The sequence below is a fragment of the Hipposideros armiger genome, unplaced genomic scaffold (assembly GCF_001890085.2).
Source record: "Hipposideros armiger isolate ML-2016 unplaced genomic scaffold, ASM189008v1 scaffold_365, whole genome shotgun sequence".
NCBI lineage: Eukaryota > Metazoa > Chordata > Mammalia > Chiroptera > Hipposideridae > Hipposideros > Hipposideros armiger.
In genome coordinates this window covers 845,798-867,037 of record NW_017731715.1, presented here as the reverse complement: position 1 = coordinate 867,037, position 21,240 = coordinate 845,798, and the positions used below count along the sequence as shown (strand labels likewise).

The 21,240-nt window shown below is 40.3% G+C and overlaps 1 protein-coding gene across 1 annotated transcript in view; it reads right to left on the bottom strand.

Annotated features, from left to right (window-relative positions):
- Window positions 1-21,240, bottom strand: part of SLC25A13 (solute carrier family 25 member 13) — a 177,478-nt gene that overhangs the window by 18,155 nt on the left and 138,083 nt on the right. The window contains exon 14 of the mRNA XM_019662069.1: window positions 10,591-10,731. Coding sequence (XP_019517614.1) covers window positions 10,591-10,731 — 141 coding nt within the window. The remainder of the gene's footprint in view (window positions 1-10,590; window positions 10,732-21,240) is intronic.

The following is a 21,240-nucleotide window of genomic DNA, read 5'->3' as shown; positions in this document are numbered from 1 at the left end:
GACACTGAAATGACTTCAATGTGAATAGAAAGTATCAGAGCCTATTATTTGGTTTCTTTAGCCTAGGGACGTTTAGGATATTGGTTTCTCCTTAATTTCATCGCAAGTCTAACAAAAGCATCTTGGCAACTCAAGGTTTTTTGGTAGGAAAGGCCACTCCTGTGTCAGTTCTAATTCTCTATTTACTGTTTTACGAGTGTACGCTGCCTTGCCATCAACGATGCTCATCGGCCAATGGCTAGAAACCCTATAGAGAGAACTTCATGTCTTGTTGATGAGACGCTCAAACTGGCTTCCTCGACTCATTCTCTTGACAAGTTTCTTTCATATGTGCAATATTAGGCAGGCAATGCCCCTGACAGAATTCCTTTTTTCTTTTTCTCCTTAATGTAGATCTTTAAAGTCCAGGGAGAAAGAAGAAAGCTTTTTATTCCAATCCCCTTCAGCACACTCAGTGAAGGCCGTTTCTCTGCACCATTAATCACTATGGCTGATGGGTTAGCTGAGGGGGAATGCCTCCGTGTTTCACCTTCCTGTGTGCAATTCTTCTTGAAGAGGGTGACTTTTCAGAAAAGCAGCAGACTGCATTCAAATAGTCCAAACGTATCATCTTAAATACGGATCTCTATCTAATTTCTGCCATTCCACGCCAACGGCAGGACACATTAAGAGCAAGAATACAGGCTTTGGAGTCGGAGACCTGGGCTCAAATTATTGCTCTGCCACTTAGCTGACGGTGGGTGAAATTCTTAAAATCTCTGTCCCTCCAATTCCTCATCTATAAAATGTAACATTTGTATTGACGTTATGAACTTAAACCCAATAATTAATATAAAGTGCCTAATACAATTCCTAGCACAAGGATTTTCAATAAAGGGTGATGATATAAAGGTAATTACTACTATCAGTGTAAAGCACACTGTCTTGTTGGAACAGAAAATAAAAGTAACTAATATTGGGTTGTCGGAAAAGTCATGACGCATTTTTGCAATGAAAAACATAGAAAAAATACATCCTGACTTTTCTGACAACCCAATATATTCTTTAAACAGCTAGCATCTGGGGTATGACTACTATGTGGAATCACGGTAGAGTTCTACACCTATCAGGCTAAGAGTCAATCTTTTATTTGGCAGAAGACTTAATCCTATTAAATAAGTTTATACTAGTTTGCTAAATTTATCACACCCCACATGGGACTCTCTGGTTGTCACAAGACATATCTCCTTAATTTTATAGTAAAAAAACAGTTCTTAAACTGGCCATCTTTTAAATATGTACCTTGGTCACAATTAGAAACCAGAGAAATGTAAGACTAGATTAGTAGAAATATAGCTGTCATTTCTGGAAAATATATTCAATGCACTATGAACAGTGGATTAGTAGCAACATTTTCAATACTTTTAAAACACGAAGGACAGCATAGTATATTATACAAGTTAAGTTAAAATAAAAAAGTGCTGTGCTAAAACTAACCATTCAAGAACTTAGCAAAAAACAAAAGCAAAAGAAACAATCCAACAAGACAGAACTAGTACTAACTTGATAAAAATGTTTGTCTCTGGAAACGTAGGTTATCTGCAACAAGGGGCTAGGACACTAATATTTTATTGTTACATATTCTTTTATATCTGAATTTTCTTCTCAAAACTATACTGTGTATTACAATTAATTTTTAATGTATGGCACTAGAATATGTGGTGATAGTCTCTCACCATCCTTAACACTGATCACTTTAAAGGGAATGCTATTGTACTCACATTTGTAGCTCTAGCACCTACTAGAGTTAATGCTCAACAAATATTTGATGACTGAATGGAAGAATGACCAAAAAAAAAAAATCACTCATTTTCTAATATTTCTAAGAATCTTTTCTAGTCGCTTCTGCATACTCAACTTTTGGGGCACTGTTTTATAAAAATAATAGTTTTCAAGGTGTCTCCTTTCCAAACCCAAAGCAGAATGCCTGACCTGAGGGGGCTTTTGACCGCATAGCATCAGAAACTACCTAGGAGTGGGGCCGAGTGAAGGAGCGAGGTATTTCTACATGAATCCATTAGCTGACATCCTATAATTTAATATTAATAACTGACACATCATGTATATTATGTGCTAAGTTCTAGCCTATGTCCTTTACATGCATTATTTTAGTAAACCCCACTACAGTCCTATGAATATGTAGATACTAGTACTATCTTTTTTCTGCAGATGATGCATCTGAAACACAGGGGCAGAAAGATAAAGAAAAAAGCACCCCCCCCCGCCTTTTTTTCCAGTTTTTCTTTTAATACAACTTTAAGCAGAGTGCTATGAACAATATCACATGACTTCCAATATTAATCACAGGTTCACACCATACTAGATACAAAACCTGGCCCCTTGAAGTACTTGACATACTCTCCTTAATTTCTAAAATTCTGCCTTTTAATAAGATAAAATGTCCAAAATGGTCATTTTATGGCAGATGTTTTTGACAAAGCTATCAGGAAGGCATAAAGATATTTTTCTTGGTTTTTTTTTAGATTTTTTTTAATTTTTATTGGGGAATTGGGAGAAGGGGAACAGACAAGTTGCTATTCTTTTGTTCTTCAGTCTAGTTGTGGAGGACGTTGCTTCACTGGCCCAAGTTGGCACCATCACTGTGCTCTTCTGGGCGAGGCAGATCAGTCACCAGCTTCTGGCTAGCCGCTCACAGCAGCTGCTGGCCACTCATGCTGGCTGCTGGCTATACATGGTAGCCCATGGCAACCCACCTGCCATCGCCGGTGACTCATGGCAGCCCAGCTCCAGGTTGAGCTGTTGTTCAGCATCTTAGCTGTGGAGGGCAGTGTCACTGGCCCTCCTATGTGGTATCCAAACCAGGGCCCTCTGGCATCCCAAGCCAGCTCTTAACCAATGCGCCACTCGGCTGGCCCAGAGTTTTTTTTCAATTAACACAAATAGCATATGGAATAGCAACATGGCTCCCCTATCCGGTTTGACGCTCTCTGCATACATATGTGGTCTGCCCTGCTACTCTGGCTAATATAAGAGTTAGGAAAACAGGAAGGCCCTATTGCCTCACAATGGATAAAATAATTTTAATTTCTATAATTTAAAGAGTTGACATAAGATCTAAAATAACATGTCCTTATTCTAAAACAAAACAAAAAGCAAAATTGAGTCATTTTCTTATAATATCTTACATTTAAAAATAGCACTGGGTACTAAAAGCAATTAGGCTACACAGTAACTACCCTGGCCTAAGCTATCACAGAGTCATGACATCTAGTGTCATCTCAATTCTTTTCATCTCCATTTCCCTAGTACCTTCGCTGTCAACAATGACACCAAACCTGCCAACTGCTCAATATCAATGCATAGCATATAACTTTTTCAACTTCCCTGAATTATCAGGCATCTGCTCTCTGCTATCTGGCTCAACATATCTTTATGTGATAGCTCAGGTTTCCAAGAGAGATTGAACTGAGTTTGAAACCTAGCCTCCCACTTACTTACAAGGCATGTGACCTTAGACAAATTACCTAAACCCATCACGCCTTCCTTTCCTCAGCTGTAACTTGGAGCTGAATAAAACAAAACAAAAAACAAAATTATCTGCCTCATAGGATGTATGTAGCTTTCCATTAATGGGAAGCCTGGACTCTGTTCCTAAGTCCCTCCTGAAAGTGCTAGCACCATATTCGATCTTGCGATCTTCAGATGCTCCAAACCCTTCCATCTTCAGAGACTTTTTCCTCTCTGTATATGGACAGGCATGGTTCTCCCAACAAAATGAAAAGAAACAATAAATCTCTCAAGCTCCTCTCCCCACTAGCATTACTGCGCAACTCTCTTCCAGTTACTGTACTGTTTTCCGTATTTTCCTCTCCCAGTAAAAGTTAGTGGTTTGTGCCTGCTAATATTTTCTCATAAGGTTTCTACTTCTGCCATCCTACTTAGAACCACTGACCCCCATCTTTAAGTGCAAAGACCTTTTCTTGGCCTTCATCACCCTTGATCTCTGCAGCATTTAATGCCAGTCACTTCTCCCTCCTCCCCACTATATCTCATCCCTTTACTAGCTCCCACACACTGTTCACTCCCGTTCTCCACCTGACGGCTGCTTCTGCTTTTTCTGCACCCATACTTCTGCCACCGAAATGTGGGTGGTCTCTGAGTTCTGTCATTGGTGCTCCATTAGCTTGGGGACCTTACCCACTCTTATAGCTCCATGCATGTGGACAACCCTTAAAAGAGCATCTACAGTCCCTATCCTACAAGGCCCTACTCCTGCATTCAACATGGCAGAGTAAGAACAAACACTGGATAGGAAGTCAGGGGCAGTCCCTGTCTTAGCCCTGCCCGGGCCTACCTACATCACCTACTTAAATCTCATGTGACTTCTAGGCTTCCATTCCTCAATTAAAAAGGTAACATCAGATAGGAAGTCTTTTCAGGTTTCTTGCAGCGTCTCAAACATTATGAAAATCTAAAATTTAAAGTAGTATCATCTACTAGAAATATGAGTCATTTTTTTTTTAAGATTTTTATTGGGGAATTGGGGGATGGGAACAGCACTGGGGAATTGGGGGAAAGGGAACAGACAAGTTGCCGGCTTCTGGACGGCCACTCACTGCGGCTGCTGGCCGCTCACACTGGCTGCTGGCTACACACGGTAGCCCATGGCAACCCACCTGCCATCGCCGGAGATTCACAGCAACCCAGCTCCAGGTTGAGCTGCTGTTCAGCATCTTAGCTGTAGAGGGCAGTGTCACTGGCCGTCATATGTGGGATCTGAACCAGGGCCCTCTGGCGTTCAAAGCCAGCTCTTAACCAATGCGCCACTTGGCTGGCCCGAGATTCATGTTTTAATCTTCCTTTACTTTTCACCTTTTAATCATATTTCAAGATGTTGCGAGGCTCTCAAAACCCCTTCAAATGTATCCCCGCCTCTGTATCCCACCATCACGGCCCAAGCTTAGGTAAAGCCATCCCTCCACGCCGCCTGTTCCCAGCCAATATCCTCCTAAGTGGCCTCCCAGCTTTCAGTCCTGCTCTCCCGCAGGGCACCCTCCATCCTGAAGCTGAATTATCCCTTCTTAAACACAAAGCTGATCACGCCACTTGTCTTTGTCTCCCACCTGGTTAACTGACTCACCTTTTAAGGCCATCTCCCTTCAGAAAGCCTTCCTGGTCTTCTTGCTGAGTCCGCTCCACCTCCCTCAGAACCCTGTGCACACCCCTCTGATAGCCCTTCTTAGCCGCACTGGTGATTTATTCCAAGGATCTGTCTGCTTGCCTGACCGTCCCCATGAGATGGTAAACTCCTTAAAACCATGCATTATTGATTTTTTTTTTCATATCCCCACAGCCCAGGGCAGAGCTTGCTGGGTGAATTAGTAGATGTCTCTGAAACTGGAAAAGCAACCTCTCATGTAATTAGCCCCTTTCTTTACAGCCGACTTCCAATAATCGTGGTCTTCTTTGGTCCTTACTTGCCAATTCACTCCGTTTCTATGCTCTAATATCCTTCTTTATACATTGCAAACACATGGCTTTTGCTCACCATTCATTGGCTCAACAAATACTTGTCAAATGTCTAATTATGTGCCAGAAACTGTTACAAACAGTGTGGAAAAGACAGGTCTCTGGTATCCAAATGCACTCTAGATTAGGGAGATGTACACACAGAGAAAAGTATCAGGTGGTGCTGGGTGCTATGTAAAGAACAGGAAGAGGGGATATGACAGTGATGACATGGTCGCCTTTGTGAGCAGGCATCTGCGGAGCTAAGATGTGAGGGGAAGGACCTTTAGACAGGCTGAAAGGCGAGAGGAAATGAGTTTGGAGTACTGAAGAAAGGAGAGGCAGTCAGTGCATCCAACAGAGGAGAAGGTGGTACAAAATGGGGGGTGCAGAGGACAGGGCCAGCAGTGAAGGACTTGGGGTTCTGTCCTGAGCTCAGCAGGAGGCTGCTGGATAGTTTCTCACCAGGGAGACACAGTTTCTGCAGGGGCACACTAATTCCTCATTTGCTTTGGTTTCTGCTCAAATATCATCTCATCAGAGAGGTCTTCCCTGACCACCCCATTGAAATGTACCCCCTCCAATTTCAACCTGCCTTGGCCCTTCTCCATACCCTCAGCCTACCCAGCCTTTCTTCTTCTTCATAGCTTTTTAACACCACCTGATATTGTGTACAGTAAAACCCTGGATTCTGAGTTAACATGGTTTGCTAGCACTCCCCAAGACGAGCAAATATTTCTAATGCATTTTAACTTGGTAAACGAGCGATGTCTTGCAATATGAGTAATTTGTTTCTAGAACAAATTATCTACATTTTAATGCAAATCAAGTATATTTTAACGTGGTAAACAAGCGATATCTTGCAATAAGAGTAGTAGTTTGCTTCCGGAACGAATTATGCTCGCAAACCAAGGTATTACTGTGTTTTCTTGATGGCTGGCTTTTTCTACCCACCAAACTGTGAGCAGGTCCATGGACTTCACAGCCACATCCTAAATGGCTAGAACAGGGCACACAGTCAGCTCTCCATGGAAGTGTGTTGTGTGAATAATTAATCTGATTTACATTTTAAATAGATCAATCAATCTGGCGACTGTGGGAACAAAACAAGATTTGGGAGAGTCAGAAGTCAAAATGAAGAAACCCCATGAGGAGGTTTTCCCAGAGATCCAGATGCAAGTCAAATGTGGGCCAAGAAGGAGGGGAGAACTACCCACTGTGGTGGTTGTAAAGCATACACTGTCCCTTTGGTGTTAGAGAATTAGCATGGCACCATGTCCTCAACGTAATGACGCAACGGTTGTTTTCTTCATGTGGAGCTATGAGCTCATAAAAATAGATATAGTGTTTAAAGCTGCTAAATCAAGACACTAGTCTCATGCACTTATGTGTTACCAAGATAAAATTGATAAACTGGTGTAATTTGACAAAATTCTATTAACACTAAAAAATGCACATGCCCCCTGACCTAACAATTTCATTACCAGGAATTTATCATTGGGACTCATATATATACTCACAACATTATGTCAAAATATATGCAGGGATGTTCACTCTGTCATTGCTTGTAATATCCCCAGACAAGAAACAACATAAATACCCATCAGTAGCAAACTGCTTTAAAAATTTTTTTTTAAATTTATACAGCTATTAAAATAAAATGAGGAAACAGCTTTAAGATATAGTGTGTGCTTAGAAAGGTTCTATTTTTGTTAAAACATGCATACACGAGATTGATACTGATATGGGTACAATTTGTGATACACAGAGAGAAAGAAAGGAAAGGGGGAGGAAAGATAAATATTGATCTTAGTAGAAAGTTTTTCTTTTCTTAAAGATATATATATATATATATATATATATATATATATATATATATATATATATATATATATTTATATATACACATAAGCAGTGGTTATCCTTTGAAGAGAGACTGGAGCAGTAAGGGGTAGAGAGAGAATTTTACTTTCTTTCAGACATTTCTAAATGTTACCAAAAGAGGGGTCTTTTGTTTACAGCCTTCACTATATCTGCTCCAAACTATTTCTAACCTCAGGAATGTGAAATGTTTACCACATCCACTTTTTTTTTTTTCAGTTGTAAATGTATTTCTAAGGCACGTATTCTAATTACCATTTACTGGGAAGTCACAGAATAGTAGGGTATTTTGCAAGTCAATTCAGGAGAAAAATAGAAGGCCACCAGGTTAAGTCCAATTTAGGTGAGGTGAAGCACTGCAGGCCTAAACACACAAGGCAGGGCCAACAATGCCCCCCTCCTGGGTCTGGCATTGTCATGTTAACAAGCGCACACAAAAGGACCCCAGGAAAGAGAACTGAAGATTATCTGTCCCAACTAAAACTAGGACTGCAGTCCTCTTTTTAAAGATCCACGTGGAGGGACACCTACCAGGTTTAAAAGTATCAGGTCACTTCAGGTCATTTGCATTTTTCTACCCAAGCACAACAAGAAACAGTAAAAAGCTTTATTACTAAAAAGTGCTATCCGGAATCAAAAACAGAGCAAACTACACAGCAAAGCTAAAGGCGTGATGCCCCTAAAAGGATGGACCTCGAATTGCTGAAGTGATTTCTGACATGGAGAGGTGGGTTAAGGTAGGTGATCCTGGAGTAGAGCGTCACAGGAAACCAAACCTGAGGCCGGAAGCTGGGATAATATAAATGAGCATAAGCTAGGGAGGTAAGAAAGACCAACCACGCTGAACAGAGAGGTGAATTCTGCTCAGTGAAGTCTGGGTTCACAGATCTCAGTGAATTTAGCAGATGACACCCAAGACCAGCAGAAAGCAGGGGACTGCCAGGTCACTCTCTTGCAATGCATAGAAGTTTCCAGAAGCTCAGTGTGTTAGCAACTTCACTTGGTAATTACCAATGCACCCAAAGCAGCACCAAGCTCTGTGGAATGCCTCTGAACTAGATTAAAACACCAGGCTAGTAATTAAACTAACTTTATATGGGAGAGGTCTCTTGCTCAAACTTGAGCAATCCTGCTCATTTCAGGAAGGCAATTTTAGCACAAAAGTGGAAACAAGAAACTTCTGAGCCTCAATTTCAGCTCAGATACTATCGTTGGCAGCCTCTGTTCTCCTAACTACAAAATCAGGAGACCAACGACTTCCAGGGGGTGTTAAAGAGGATTACGATTATGAAATACTGTGAAGATGAAAAGGGCTAAGTCTCAAGTCTTGTATCACTTGCAGGTAGTTTAACAGTCTCTGTTTCTGTGTGTCAGCAAACAAGTTTGTACCATTTTATCCATCTAGACATTTCAATAGCAGCCATTGCCACAGTACCTAAGTGTTTTCTACCAGACAACCTGTTGAAAGACTGCTTGGCATCTTGTCAAAATGACATGCTGTGACATCGTGTTCTAGTCTGCAAGAGCCCCCAAATTTAGAAAAGCAGATGATTTTCCTTCAGATTGATCAATGCTATGCCTCATGACAACACTGTTTATTTCTTACAGCTGAAAATGGGTCAATGAAATAGCTAGAACACTGTGTCCACTGCACAATCACAGATTGAACCTTTTAAGTGCTGCTTTTAAAAATCAGCATGTTTATTCCCAAACACCACAGACCCCTACATATAAGCCAAGGTTCGCCCTCCCCCACTCCCTTAAAGCTAACCTCAGAAAAAAGCATGTCATGTTATATTTGATCTTTACAAAGTCTCAGATCATGGGGTACGCTTCCAATCACTTGACCTTGAGAAGTACCAAGTCCCATTTGGGAAAGGCAGATTTGCCTGAAATGACCTCAATTACTACTAACACTGGATGTTTACCAAGGTCACCTGCAAAAGTTAAGTTAAAAAAAAAAAAAAGGGTAAAAAGGTAGGAGAGGAGATCCCGGGGGTAGGATCTCACAGACGCTGTGTTGAACGTCAAAGCAAGGCATTGAAAGTTCACTCTATGAGTAAAAAGCAATATGGTTTAAGTTGTTACATTATGGGACCAGTTACATCCATTCAAGATGAACTGGGAAGAGGAAAAAAGAAAACATCCTAACATTGTGTCTGTGGGATAAAACTTCCAAGGAAGATACTGTACCCGGAGTCCAAAAGTGCTTCGTTTTGCGAGCTTGGGATAAAAATGAAGATGCTATACTCTTGTAAAACCATGTAAACAGCTGATTCAAAGAGTGGAGTAAGTGGCGATCAAGAAACTGATTCAAAATTCTTATGGAGAATTTGAGTATTTATTGATATGTGTGTTTAGGAAAAAACAATATTAATTTTATATACTAATATGATTTTATATATTAATGTGTAAATAAAGGAAAACTATTTTAAGTAGACACTTGACTTCTCCTCCTATATTCCTAAACATTTACTTATTCAAGTTGGCCATGAAACATGTTTTTTAAATCTTCGTATTGAAAAATGGTGAATACCTTATGTTTAAGAAAGCCTTACACCTGGGCATAAATGAAGCTAATTCTACTATATTCCATTATAACTTCTTTGGTAGAGGAGTGTGAATAACAAGTTTTAAGAATTTTTGAAAAGCTTGGTTTTGTAATCACTCTGGAAAACTACTTTCTAAATGAAAAATGGTTAAGATTCCAAATAGTTATGACAAGGCATACATATGGATAAGGCTGGGAGGTACACTATCAGAAGATAAATTCCTGATCTGGTGTGGACTTCTTAAACTGAGCTCGGCATATCTTCTGACGGTGCCCTGTGACCTCTGCATCTATCTTTCCTGGAGGACAACACTGAGAATCTGGTTTTTGTATCAATAACAAATCCAAACAAAGCTCCAGCCAGTGGTGCTGCAAAGAGCTGTGCACAGAAAAAGGCCAGAGGGCGCCATTCACCTCACAGTTATCCTTGATTTGTGGATTTCTAAGGCCAGTTTTTTTGGCAGGTAGCGGAAAGGGGTACCTCCTTCTAACTGGCATGAAGATACTCTAGGGGCTTCTACTAGGAGCAGGGCGCCTACTCCAGGTGTAGAAACGCGAAGAACTGATTTCATGTTGATGAGCAGTTACCAGTTTAGGTATACACTGAATGATGAGCATACACTGAAATAAATGACCCATAGGAAAGTTACCTTGTAGATCCCAAAGAACCCCAGGTCCCTTACGACAGACAGAGCACTGACTCGGGGACCAGTGGTGATTTCCCCAGCCACTTGCAACCGGATCTTGACGATTTCCAAAGGATTTGTGAAAATCACCTGGGAACCTCCTGCCTACGAGGGAGAAAAAGAAAAGATTTCGTATCAAAGCAGGGTAATGGTAAGGTTGGGTTCAGGAAGAAATGAGTCCTTATCCTCAACGGAGCTCAGAATATTGTATCCTCAAGAGGCTGTAGTTTCAATCCTTGCCCCATCAATGAAAACAGACATTACGAGTTCGAATCAAAATACAGTCACTGCCTAGCAGACCTTGGGTAAAAGAGACCCTATGTCCTTTATGCAGAGGTTGAAAGAAGGCAAAAACCAAAGACTTTTGGCAAAGACTTTACCAAAAGCAGAGAGACTTCTGTTGGCCTTACCAATGTCCTCACACTAAAATTTCATGAGGCACCATCAACTGCCACCCCAGGGCTCAAAGCTGAGGATACATGGCAGCAATAAAATGAAAAGCAAACAGAAACCAAGTAAAGAGATACAGATCTTCTTGTCAGAATAGGAGGGCACGGGAAAGACAGAGGTTCGCCTATGATGGATTTTGTGATTCTGTCAATGATTCAAAATTGCCAGAAAACATGTAACCTTAGGTGAGAGCTATTTTTATTTCTCTTAAAAAATCAGGTCGATCATCAAACACCATTTTCTGAAGTTACATATTATTATCATTTTATTTATGTATTACCTGTGTATAGAATTACTCTTTTCATATAAGATAAATGTCAAAGTAGTAAAAATATGCATTAAATCAATTACGGCCCCAACTTTGAACAACGTGTGTTATTTCATTCCAGCAATGGCTGGGTGCCATACCTCCAAGATCATCAGTGGAAATCTTTAAAGTGCACTATAAGGGAATTTTAAGCTAGCTATTTTGAAGCTAAGCCTATATTTATCATAAGCAATTACATTCTTTCTTACTGTACTTCAACTTGTTATTCCTTGTCACAAATATATTAAAATTTTTATATCATTCAAACTAAAGTTGACACAGAATCTTTACGATGTAGTGACCCCACCAAACTAGACCACAGACGTAAGTAATGACATTTTACAGCTTAGTAGATGCCATCATGGCAACAGGCACAATGTGGGTCAAAAATCACACCAAACTACTTCTTGCTAGATCCTTTGATCCTATTAACTAATGTATGCGCCCTCACAAAATGGCCTGTGCTAATCAAAACCAGGTACACAGATGGTCTTTGAAATAGTTTATAATACCTGGAAATAAAAATGAGAAACATAAATATCCAATGGTAAGGAATGGATTAAATGAATTGGAGTATGTTTGTGCAATGAGATTCTAAGCTAACACAAATACTGTGGAAAATGTTCAATATATACTGTGAAGTAAAAACTCTCATATGTTTAAATGTATGTACACCTTTCCCCCCCACTGTCCCTTAACATCATGTGGAAGAGATACACTGGTGGAGCGCTTTTGAGGTGGTAGCGTTACAAGGGGTTTATTTTATTTTCTGCTGTATTTTTAAAAATTTGTTCTATATAGATCATGTGTTGCTTCTGTAAGGAAAAATAAATACTTCTGCATAACTTATCTAATATACATAGCAATGCTAACCCCCCCCAAAAAAGTTCATCCACTCTCTAAATCAAATTTTTTCCATTTTAACCCATTTGATACTTTAGTCAAGATAGACTTGTTCTTAAAAACAGATTGAGATTTTCCCCTCACTCCACTCACTAAAACTGTTTAGGGGGCGGCTGATTAGCTCAGTTGGTTAAGGCACAGTGCTCATAACACCAAGGTTGTTGGTTCGATCCCCACATGGGCCACTGAGTTGCACACTCCACAACTAGACTGAAAAACTACTTGGAGCCGATGGGTCCTGGAGAAAAGCCCTAAACAACTAGGTTGAAACAACTACTTGGAGCTGATGGGTCTTGGGAGCTGATGGATCTTGGAAAAACATGCTACTCCCCAATAAAACTAAAAAACAAACAAACAAAAAACTGTTTAGAAGGCAGTAGTATTCCCTTCTGTCTAGAATGCCATCCAGGCTACCTCTCCTTACCTGCTTCTACCATGTTTTGCCCATCCCCCATCTTGGGTGACTTTAAGGAGGTGGACCAAACAATCTTGGAAAAGAAAGCCTGGGTTGGATTCATTAAAAGGTTCAAGAAAGGCCCTTCTAAAGTGGGAAAGGGAGCTTGAGATGACACACCCAGGGGCCGCTGTGTTCTGATCCACACACAGACATTCTGCTCTACTCCTCTAGGGCCTAAAAGAGCCAGGCTTTGCTCCCAGGCTGCTGCAACCTGCAGATAGGCAGGAAGACCCCCTCCTGCCTGTCATCAGCCCTTGAGTATTTTGTAGGTTTGCACCAGCAGCTTTCCACATGACAAGAGGGAGTTGTTCAAAGGTGGCAGGATGACGAGATAAAATGGACCTGACCTAGTAACAGTGCTAAGGACACAGTAAGGATTACGTTTGTGCTTCTGGACCTGCACTCTCCAGTTACAAAAACGAATAAAAATGAAAAATGACAAAATCGCTTTATGGGGGCTGAGTTACTCAGAAAGATTTGCTGAGGTGGAATTCGCCTGAGGCTGGTTTTCAAAAGCTCAAAAGTGGGTAAAGACCTTGTCTACCAAGGGTAGAATGGAAAGCAGTCCATGCACATCCATCCTGTTAAAGAGCAGAACAGGGATGCAGTGTATGCTCAGCAAGTACTGCCTCCAGCAGGTCAGGAGGCAGCTCACTATAACACACAAAATCAGAGCTCAGCCCCGATTTGTCAAACCATCTCACTTACTCTGAGGATCAAAGAAATGGTGACAGTACTGCAGCCAGCACAGTGCTCAAAACATAGCGACTCTTAGCAGGTTGGTTTCGTTTCCTCTAGCTCTTAAAGTGATGGTTCGCCTCCCTGGCTGCATGTTACAATCGACTGCAGATCTTTTAAAAAGTTGTGACTTCTAGGCCCTGCTCCAGACAAAATAAATAAGAATTTCTGAATCTGCCCTTCGAAAAATTTTTCCTACGCGATGAAAATGCGCAGTGAGAGTTGAGAATCATTTCACTTCACGACATCATCTCCAGGAGCCCTTTCAATTTCAAGCGGCTGCTTAATAGGCTTATTTCAAACTGTGATTTCTTATTCTAGTTTTCCATGTTCTTTCAAAGAGTAACGTCCACATGTTTTACATCTGATTTCATAACAAACTTTTTATCCATATCCATTCTTAGGTATAGAATTGCTGTCTCACTTATAACTTCATACCTGTACTAAGATCTGTAAAAGATAACACTGAATACAATAAGAACTTATATTCAACTCCCTAACTCCAAGCCAATCAACAGGTACCAATTCTTTTAACACAGAGAAGTGAATTCTAATCACTAAGGGTGATGCAAAAGTCAAATTCACTCCAGAGAACTGCAGGGAACAGAGCAGTGGGAAGAAAGAGTGTAGGGATACTAGGAAAAAAATCATGATGTACTCGTTACCTTTAGTGGGCTCAGAAAGAAAGAACCTACAGACTGAAAGTGGCATGTTGTAGAGGTGCCGAAGATGAATGGGTCCTTTGGCGTCGAGCTGGAAGGAAATAAGACTCCAAGGCACCAAGAGGAGATGCTTATCATCAGATGCACCGTGTCTGGGCATCACCATGACTTGATCACTGAGCAGCACACTGCCTGCTGCTCTTCTGGCTCCTGGTCTATTATCCATTCACAGTACCTTACCCAGGTCCCTCCTTTGCAGAGATCAAAGACGGCCAAATCCACGGACAGGAACACCTATTGTGCACAATGTCTTTGTGTCCCTCATCACTTGAGAGCTCTGGCTGTGTGAAGATACTGTTTGCTTTGTGTGCGCAATTTTGTCACAAATCATTTCCCTACGACTTTGTGGAGTCCGAGGCAAGCAGGACAGGGGAAGATTGTCCATATTAGAACTGGCTCTGTGTGGCATATTATATTTACAGCAGTGACACTGACTTCTCTACAGGCTTCCTGGAATATTCTTTGTTACTGAGATCTTAGTTACTACCCAGTATCTTGTTCCATCTACAGAGAAATGCATACACCTATTGCAGACTCACTTCTGCTACCTGATCATTCATTCGTTTATTCACCAAATAGTTATAAGAAATCATGTTCAAAGTTTGTCCTAAAAACTGCAAGGATATAAGATGAGTGAGAAAGCATTCTTGTTTTCAAGGAGCTTGAAAAGGCATAGGGGTAATAAATACTTATTAAGCATCCATTATGGGCTACCAGGATATTGCTTTGCAGATATATATATCTCTTCAGTCCACTCAAGAGGTATTTTTCCAGATTTTACATAAGAGGAAGTTGAGGCATAGAAAGACTAAAGCAACTGTTACGGGCTGAACTGTGCGCCACCAAAATTCATGTACTGAAGTACTAAACCTCAGTACCTCAGAATGTGACTATTTGGAGGTAGGGCCTTCAAAGATGTAATCAAGGTAAAACGAGGCCCTAACCCAGTGTGACCAGTATCCTTATAACAAGAAGAAACGGAGATACAAACACATGTGTAAGAGCAAAGACCATGGGGAGGACCAGAGAGAAGGTGGCCATCTTCAAGCCAAGGAGAGAGGCGTCGGAAGAAAGCAACCCTGTTGACACCTTCATTTTGGACTTCCAGCCTCCAGAAATGCGAGAAAAAAAAATTTATGTGGTTTAAGTCACCCAATCTTTGGTATTCTGTTATGGCAGTTCTAGAAAAGTAATATAGCAACTTATCCAGGGCTACACAGCCAGCAAGCAGAGAATTTTCTACTCAGTCCAACAAATACATGCCTTCTGAACATGAGAAAAGATAACTATATTTATGACAAGAGCTAAGGTCCATACACATTGCCACAGCAATTCAAAAGAGGGCAAGATTTCTGCTGGCCGGGGTAATCGAGGAGATGGTAAGGCATATAAAAAGACAACACATCAGCTGGTGACGGAAGTGAGATTAGGATGAATACAGCCCTGAAACCCTTTCTCTTTTTCTCCTGGAGAAACCAGAGACAGACTTGGGTTGAGCACTTGTGACACAGCAGGCACTGTGCTAAACTCTTTGCACATTATCTCCATTCTTCCAGTGATGCTGACATAGGCTACATTTCTGCCATTCTGGAGATCAGGAAACAAAAGCACAGCACTCTGTACAAAGCAGAGACAGAACTGATTCCTAACCCAAGCTCAGAACCATTAGGTTGATTTGCTGAATGTCAAAAAGCCTATGTTTTAGAACAGATTTGTTTTTTTTCTTTCTTGTTTAAGCAGAGTATCTGCCCGAATCATTGGTTAATGTGATCACATAGACTAGAAGTCATGACTTGGAGAGCCTCTATCTAGAAGAGATAAATCAATGATTCAGAGACACTAAACAACATCAAGAAATATGGAAGAGAGGTTTTTTTTTTTCCAGGTACAATATAGTTGACTTTCATCAGATGTATTAAATTTTTCTTTGTAGACTGGGCAATAAATCATCAGGAAGCCCCAGGCCCGTAGGCGATTAAAATCCCCAAATCATGCCAAATCTGAATCCTTGAGAAATAGTTCAGACTCAGACATGTATAACTAGTGACATTATTTTCAATTACACTTAAATGGGCTTACAAAATAATTACACTGGTGTGGGTTTTACCTAAATACAGCACAGTGGTTCTGGATGGGAGCAATTGAGTCACACAGACCTGGATTTTAATTCAGGCTTCGTCATTTCCTTGTTATGTGACCTCAGACAATTCCTCAAACTTACTAAGACTTAGCTTTCTCATTTGGACCACAGAGACGACACCATTTCAGATTCACTGTGAGGACCACATACAGCAAGATGCACCTTCTAAAACAGTGCCTAACAGAACAGCTGGTCAAAAATGGAGGTGGGGTGGGGGAGGGGGCGGGCACTGCTGGAAGTCAGTATAGCACCATGGTTGACAGCCTAGGCTTTGGCAAACTACTTAACCTACCCACTCCAAACTTACCTCACCTGTAAGATGGGCACACTGACATTAATGCTCTTCATGCTTTCAACAAACATTGACTGTGAGCCAACGCTATAGCAGGTGTGGAGGTGTGAACGAGAGAAGGACCCCCACCGTCATGGAGCACATATTCTAGCTGTTACTTATCAAATTATGTGAGGAATAAATGAAACATGTACATAAAGCACTAATCCCAGTGCCTAGCATGCTGTATGCTCAATCAACGGCACTGATTACCATTAATAAATATAAGATAGAACTCTGTTCAGGTGAATTTAGCTTACCAAATTCCTTTTCCCTAGAAACCTGTACATTAAACTTTCTTTTTGAGGAAAGCATAGTTATACTGAGGATTGGTAGGAAGTAGCTATACTATGAAAAAAAGAAAAAAAAGGAAGCAAAGAATGTACCTAAGTGGGTGATGGGTGATGCAGTAAAGGTTAACATAAGTAGATGATTTTTATTTAAGTTCATTTAATTTTATTTAAATGTAAGCTGACATTCAATAAATTATGGGTATTTTTAATTCTGAAATACTTTTGTTATTGAGAAATGGTTAATCACATCCTACTGTAGGAGCTGGTAAAAATGACAATGGCCGATAGGTAACTAGCACAGTTCACCTCACTGTGTTTGTAGGACTGCTATCTGCTATTCCATTTCGGTGTGGACTGCCCCCAACACTGGCAAAGCACTTTGGAAATGTGAACCACTGTCACAAAAGGAACAAAGAGAGAAGAGACTAAATTGGGTGTGCGACAAAAGGTCCCCCACTGCTGAAAACGACGCACAGTACATGTTCTTCTGACCAGGTGACATAACGACTAGAAGTGAAAGGCAACACAATCACCCTTCATGCTCAAGATGAACTTCGAATCGGGGGTCTTTTCAAAGCTACCTCAAGTGGATGCTGACTGCCTCATTCTGCTACCAACAACACGAACGGAAGTTCCCACCTCCATATGACATTTTTAGCTGTTGTGATTCCCGTCTAAAGTCCATGATCTTCGTCAATTCACCAGTGCGCCCTGGAGGGCTGAGAGCATCCAGAAAGCAAAATGGGACTGTGGAGGCTACAACGATGTCAGCAGGAAGTCCAAGCACCAGGCTTCTCAAATGAATAGGGCTCTCTCAACACAAAGCAACGTCGTCCTTTCCAAACGCTCCAGTGTTTCACATGATACGGTCCTCACGGCTCAAAATAAAATACAGGGTTTTTTTTTTCTTCTAATACCTCCTCTTTGAAATGGGCTAGATATTCAGAACTTGAAATGTGGCTTCCATCGCAGCGTTTGCCCAGTACCCAGCTGCTTGCTTCTTTCTCACAATCTTGCCGCCCCAGTGCCTCTTGCTATGTTATATAATGATTTACTTCCCTGTTAACACTTCTGATTTCACATAGGTAATTTTATCGTGGGATAAACATGAAATAAGCGCTGTTATCTATTTCTCTTTTAAAAACAATTTCAAGACATCAAATATTTAGAAAGGCAATATAATCCTAAATGTACTGCCTAATTTCTTGAAGTACTCTCGGAACAGTGACCTCCACTGAAATGATCTTAATAGACTTTAGGTCCAATAATTGCGAACAAGTAGGTTTTAAAGTTATATGTATCTTAAAAATGACTTGCCAAGGCTGCCTGCTCATTATTATAACCACAGGAAATAGTGGCATAAAATACTATCTAAATACATTACCAACAGGATCAGTTAGGGAGCTCCAGTTCCTATTTCCCCATGAACCATTTTCTCTCACGTCTTATAAACTAAACAAGCCTTTCTCCAACACTTCTTTATTAACTGGGATAGTATCCCCAAACGTTCTTTCTCGGGTGCTGGAGAGTTGAGTGAAAAGAACCCACAAGATGAAAAAGCCTGCTTTCTCATGATGCCCACAACCCCCTCAAATCATTCTGGACAACAGTCTTGAGAATATGCAGAGAATATTAACAGTGTTGAGTTTAAAAAATTCAATTCTGTTATCAATTCTCCTGTCCACAGAAAACATAGCAGTGTATTTTTTTTAACACAGTGTAATTCCTGCTATATTTTAAACTAAAAGCATTAACCATAACTGTAATTTAATCACCTCCTTTTAATTTGAATTCACATGGTAGATACTTATAGCTACTTAAAAAATTAAGTGGCAAAATGTATATGAAGAATATGTATCTTGATATTTTAATTATGCTCAATTGAATGTACTTAGATTTAAAGTGCTTTTCACAAATGACATGTGCTAAGAATATCTAATTGCACACTGACATTCTAAAATGTGTGCTTACATGTGTCAAAAATAGATTAATATGAAGTTATGGAATATCACTTTTTTAAAAACTAAAACCCAAATACATTATTTTGATTATTTGGACACAAATAAAATTGCAACTACAAAAAAGGTCTATACTAGTAAATGTCTAATGGTTTACACTACATATAAAATGAATACTCAAGTGATGACAGTATTTGATTTTTGAATAAACTGGAAAATGAAGACTTCTTAAGAAATCTAGCTTCGACATATTTCCAATTTATTCTCTTACTAAGCCAATGTTAAATGGAACTATGAAAACAATTTGTGTATAGTAGTACAGGAAGTACAGGTATTATCATCATATATAAAGATCACAGGTACAAAACAGATATTCAGCAAATAGCAGTGGATGCATTAAAATAAAATGCAAGGCCCAACAGCAGTCAGCTGCTGTTCACAAGTACTAAAGACAGACCCCAAAAAACCTCATAGAGAAGCTAACAAACTTGAGGGAGCCTAAGACCCAGAGGCCACTCACTGAATCCAGCTCTGAGTGGAAAGTGTCAGACCCCGTGCCATCACAAGAGGGGTCATCACTCTACTGCAGTCAGGAATGAGTCCCCATTGCAAGTTGAGAAAAGAACCTTTATCTTCACCCCTAGTGTTATGGGCTAAATTGTGTCCCTCCAAAATTCACATGTTGAAGTCCTACCCTTGTATCTCAGAATGTGACTATATTTGGAGGTAGGGCCTTTAAAGAGGTAATTTAAGGTAAAATGAGGTCAGATGGGTGGGCCCTAATCTGATGTGACTGGAGTCCTTATATTATAATAAAAGATTAGGATACAGACAACACACAGGCTGAGGCGTGACCATGTGAGGGCATGGTGAGAGGATGGCCATCTGCTAGCAAAGAAGAGACTTCAGGAGAAAACCAAATCTGCAGACACTTTGATCTTGAACTTCTGGCTTCCGTAAGTGTGAGAAAATAAATTCTGTTGTTTAAGCCATGCAGTAGATAGTATTTTGCTATGGCAGCCCCAGCAAACTAATATTGATAAACGTTCATCTCTTTTTGTTTTGATTGCTTTGTGATTCTGACATGATAAATTCACAATTCACACATTACCCATTCAATAAAATCTTTTCTACTAAAAAACACAGGCAATAGTGAATAAGCTATACCAAATGCCCGTTACCTCCATCCTCTTCTTCAAGTTAGACTAATTGTACATCTCTAAACATAAAGCAATACAGGATTTTCTCCTTTGATTTGGTGTGTAAATGAAGCTCTTGAGTAAAAAAATCTGTAACTAAATTTTTAAGACGTTTGGGAAGAGAATGGATTTTCACCACTTAATTGTTTTTGAGACAGATACCAAATTGAAATTTCCCACTCTTAATTTCTTAACTACATGGTAAGGTAGAAAAAGGCTACACTGTTTACACGTTTTACAAATAATATTAAATTTCACATTTTCAACTTCATAGGGTTTTAATAGGCCTGTAGAAGCCTGGCCAAGAAACCAAAGTAGAATCTGTTTGACTGACATTAAAAAGCAATTAAGTTACAGACCTGTCAAATATGTTCACATTTGGGTTCTGCCTGTTATACATGTCTATTTTGACTACTACTACCAGAACCACTTAATGATTTACAGACCCTCACTGTGTAAAGTACCTTAACTGTATGAAAGCTGTGACCTAATCTTTCTTCATATTTTTCTATCATAACAAGCCCCTCCCCTATTTATTAGAAAACCAAAAGGATGGCCGGACAGTTGAACTGTGTTGAGTCAAATGACTCTGAGACTTTCCCCAAAAACAGTAAGAGAGGGAAACAGAAAAGAGACATCTGGCTGGCTTCGTGTCCATCACAAGCTGGACTTTCCCCTAAAAAGATGACACTGCTGAGCCACCGAAGGCAGCCCAGAGTGTCATCAGATAGCTCTTTTTTTTTTTTTGCCCAGAGTTCAAGTCGAAGTCTAGAGAAAGCTTTTCACAGAAGTTGGAAAGGAGCAAAATTCTTATTCTAGCCCAGTGCCTTAGTCGTAACCCGCAGAAGATTTTTTGGGCCAACTGTGATGGAGGTGCCTCATTGGCTTCTCAGAAACTTCTAAATCTAGATATTGCCACGGTTAACATTTTATGCTATTCATCAGCTCTCTCTCTCTCTCTCTCTCTCTCTCTCTCTCTCTCTCTCTCTCTCTCTCTCTCTCTCTCTTCCTCCATCCCTCCCTCCCTCCCTCCCTCTCTCCGTCTTTCTTAGACTTTTTTACAGCAGTTTCAGTTACAGAGGTTTCCCATATACCCCCTGCCCACACATGCACAGC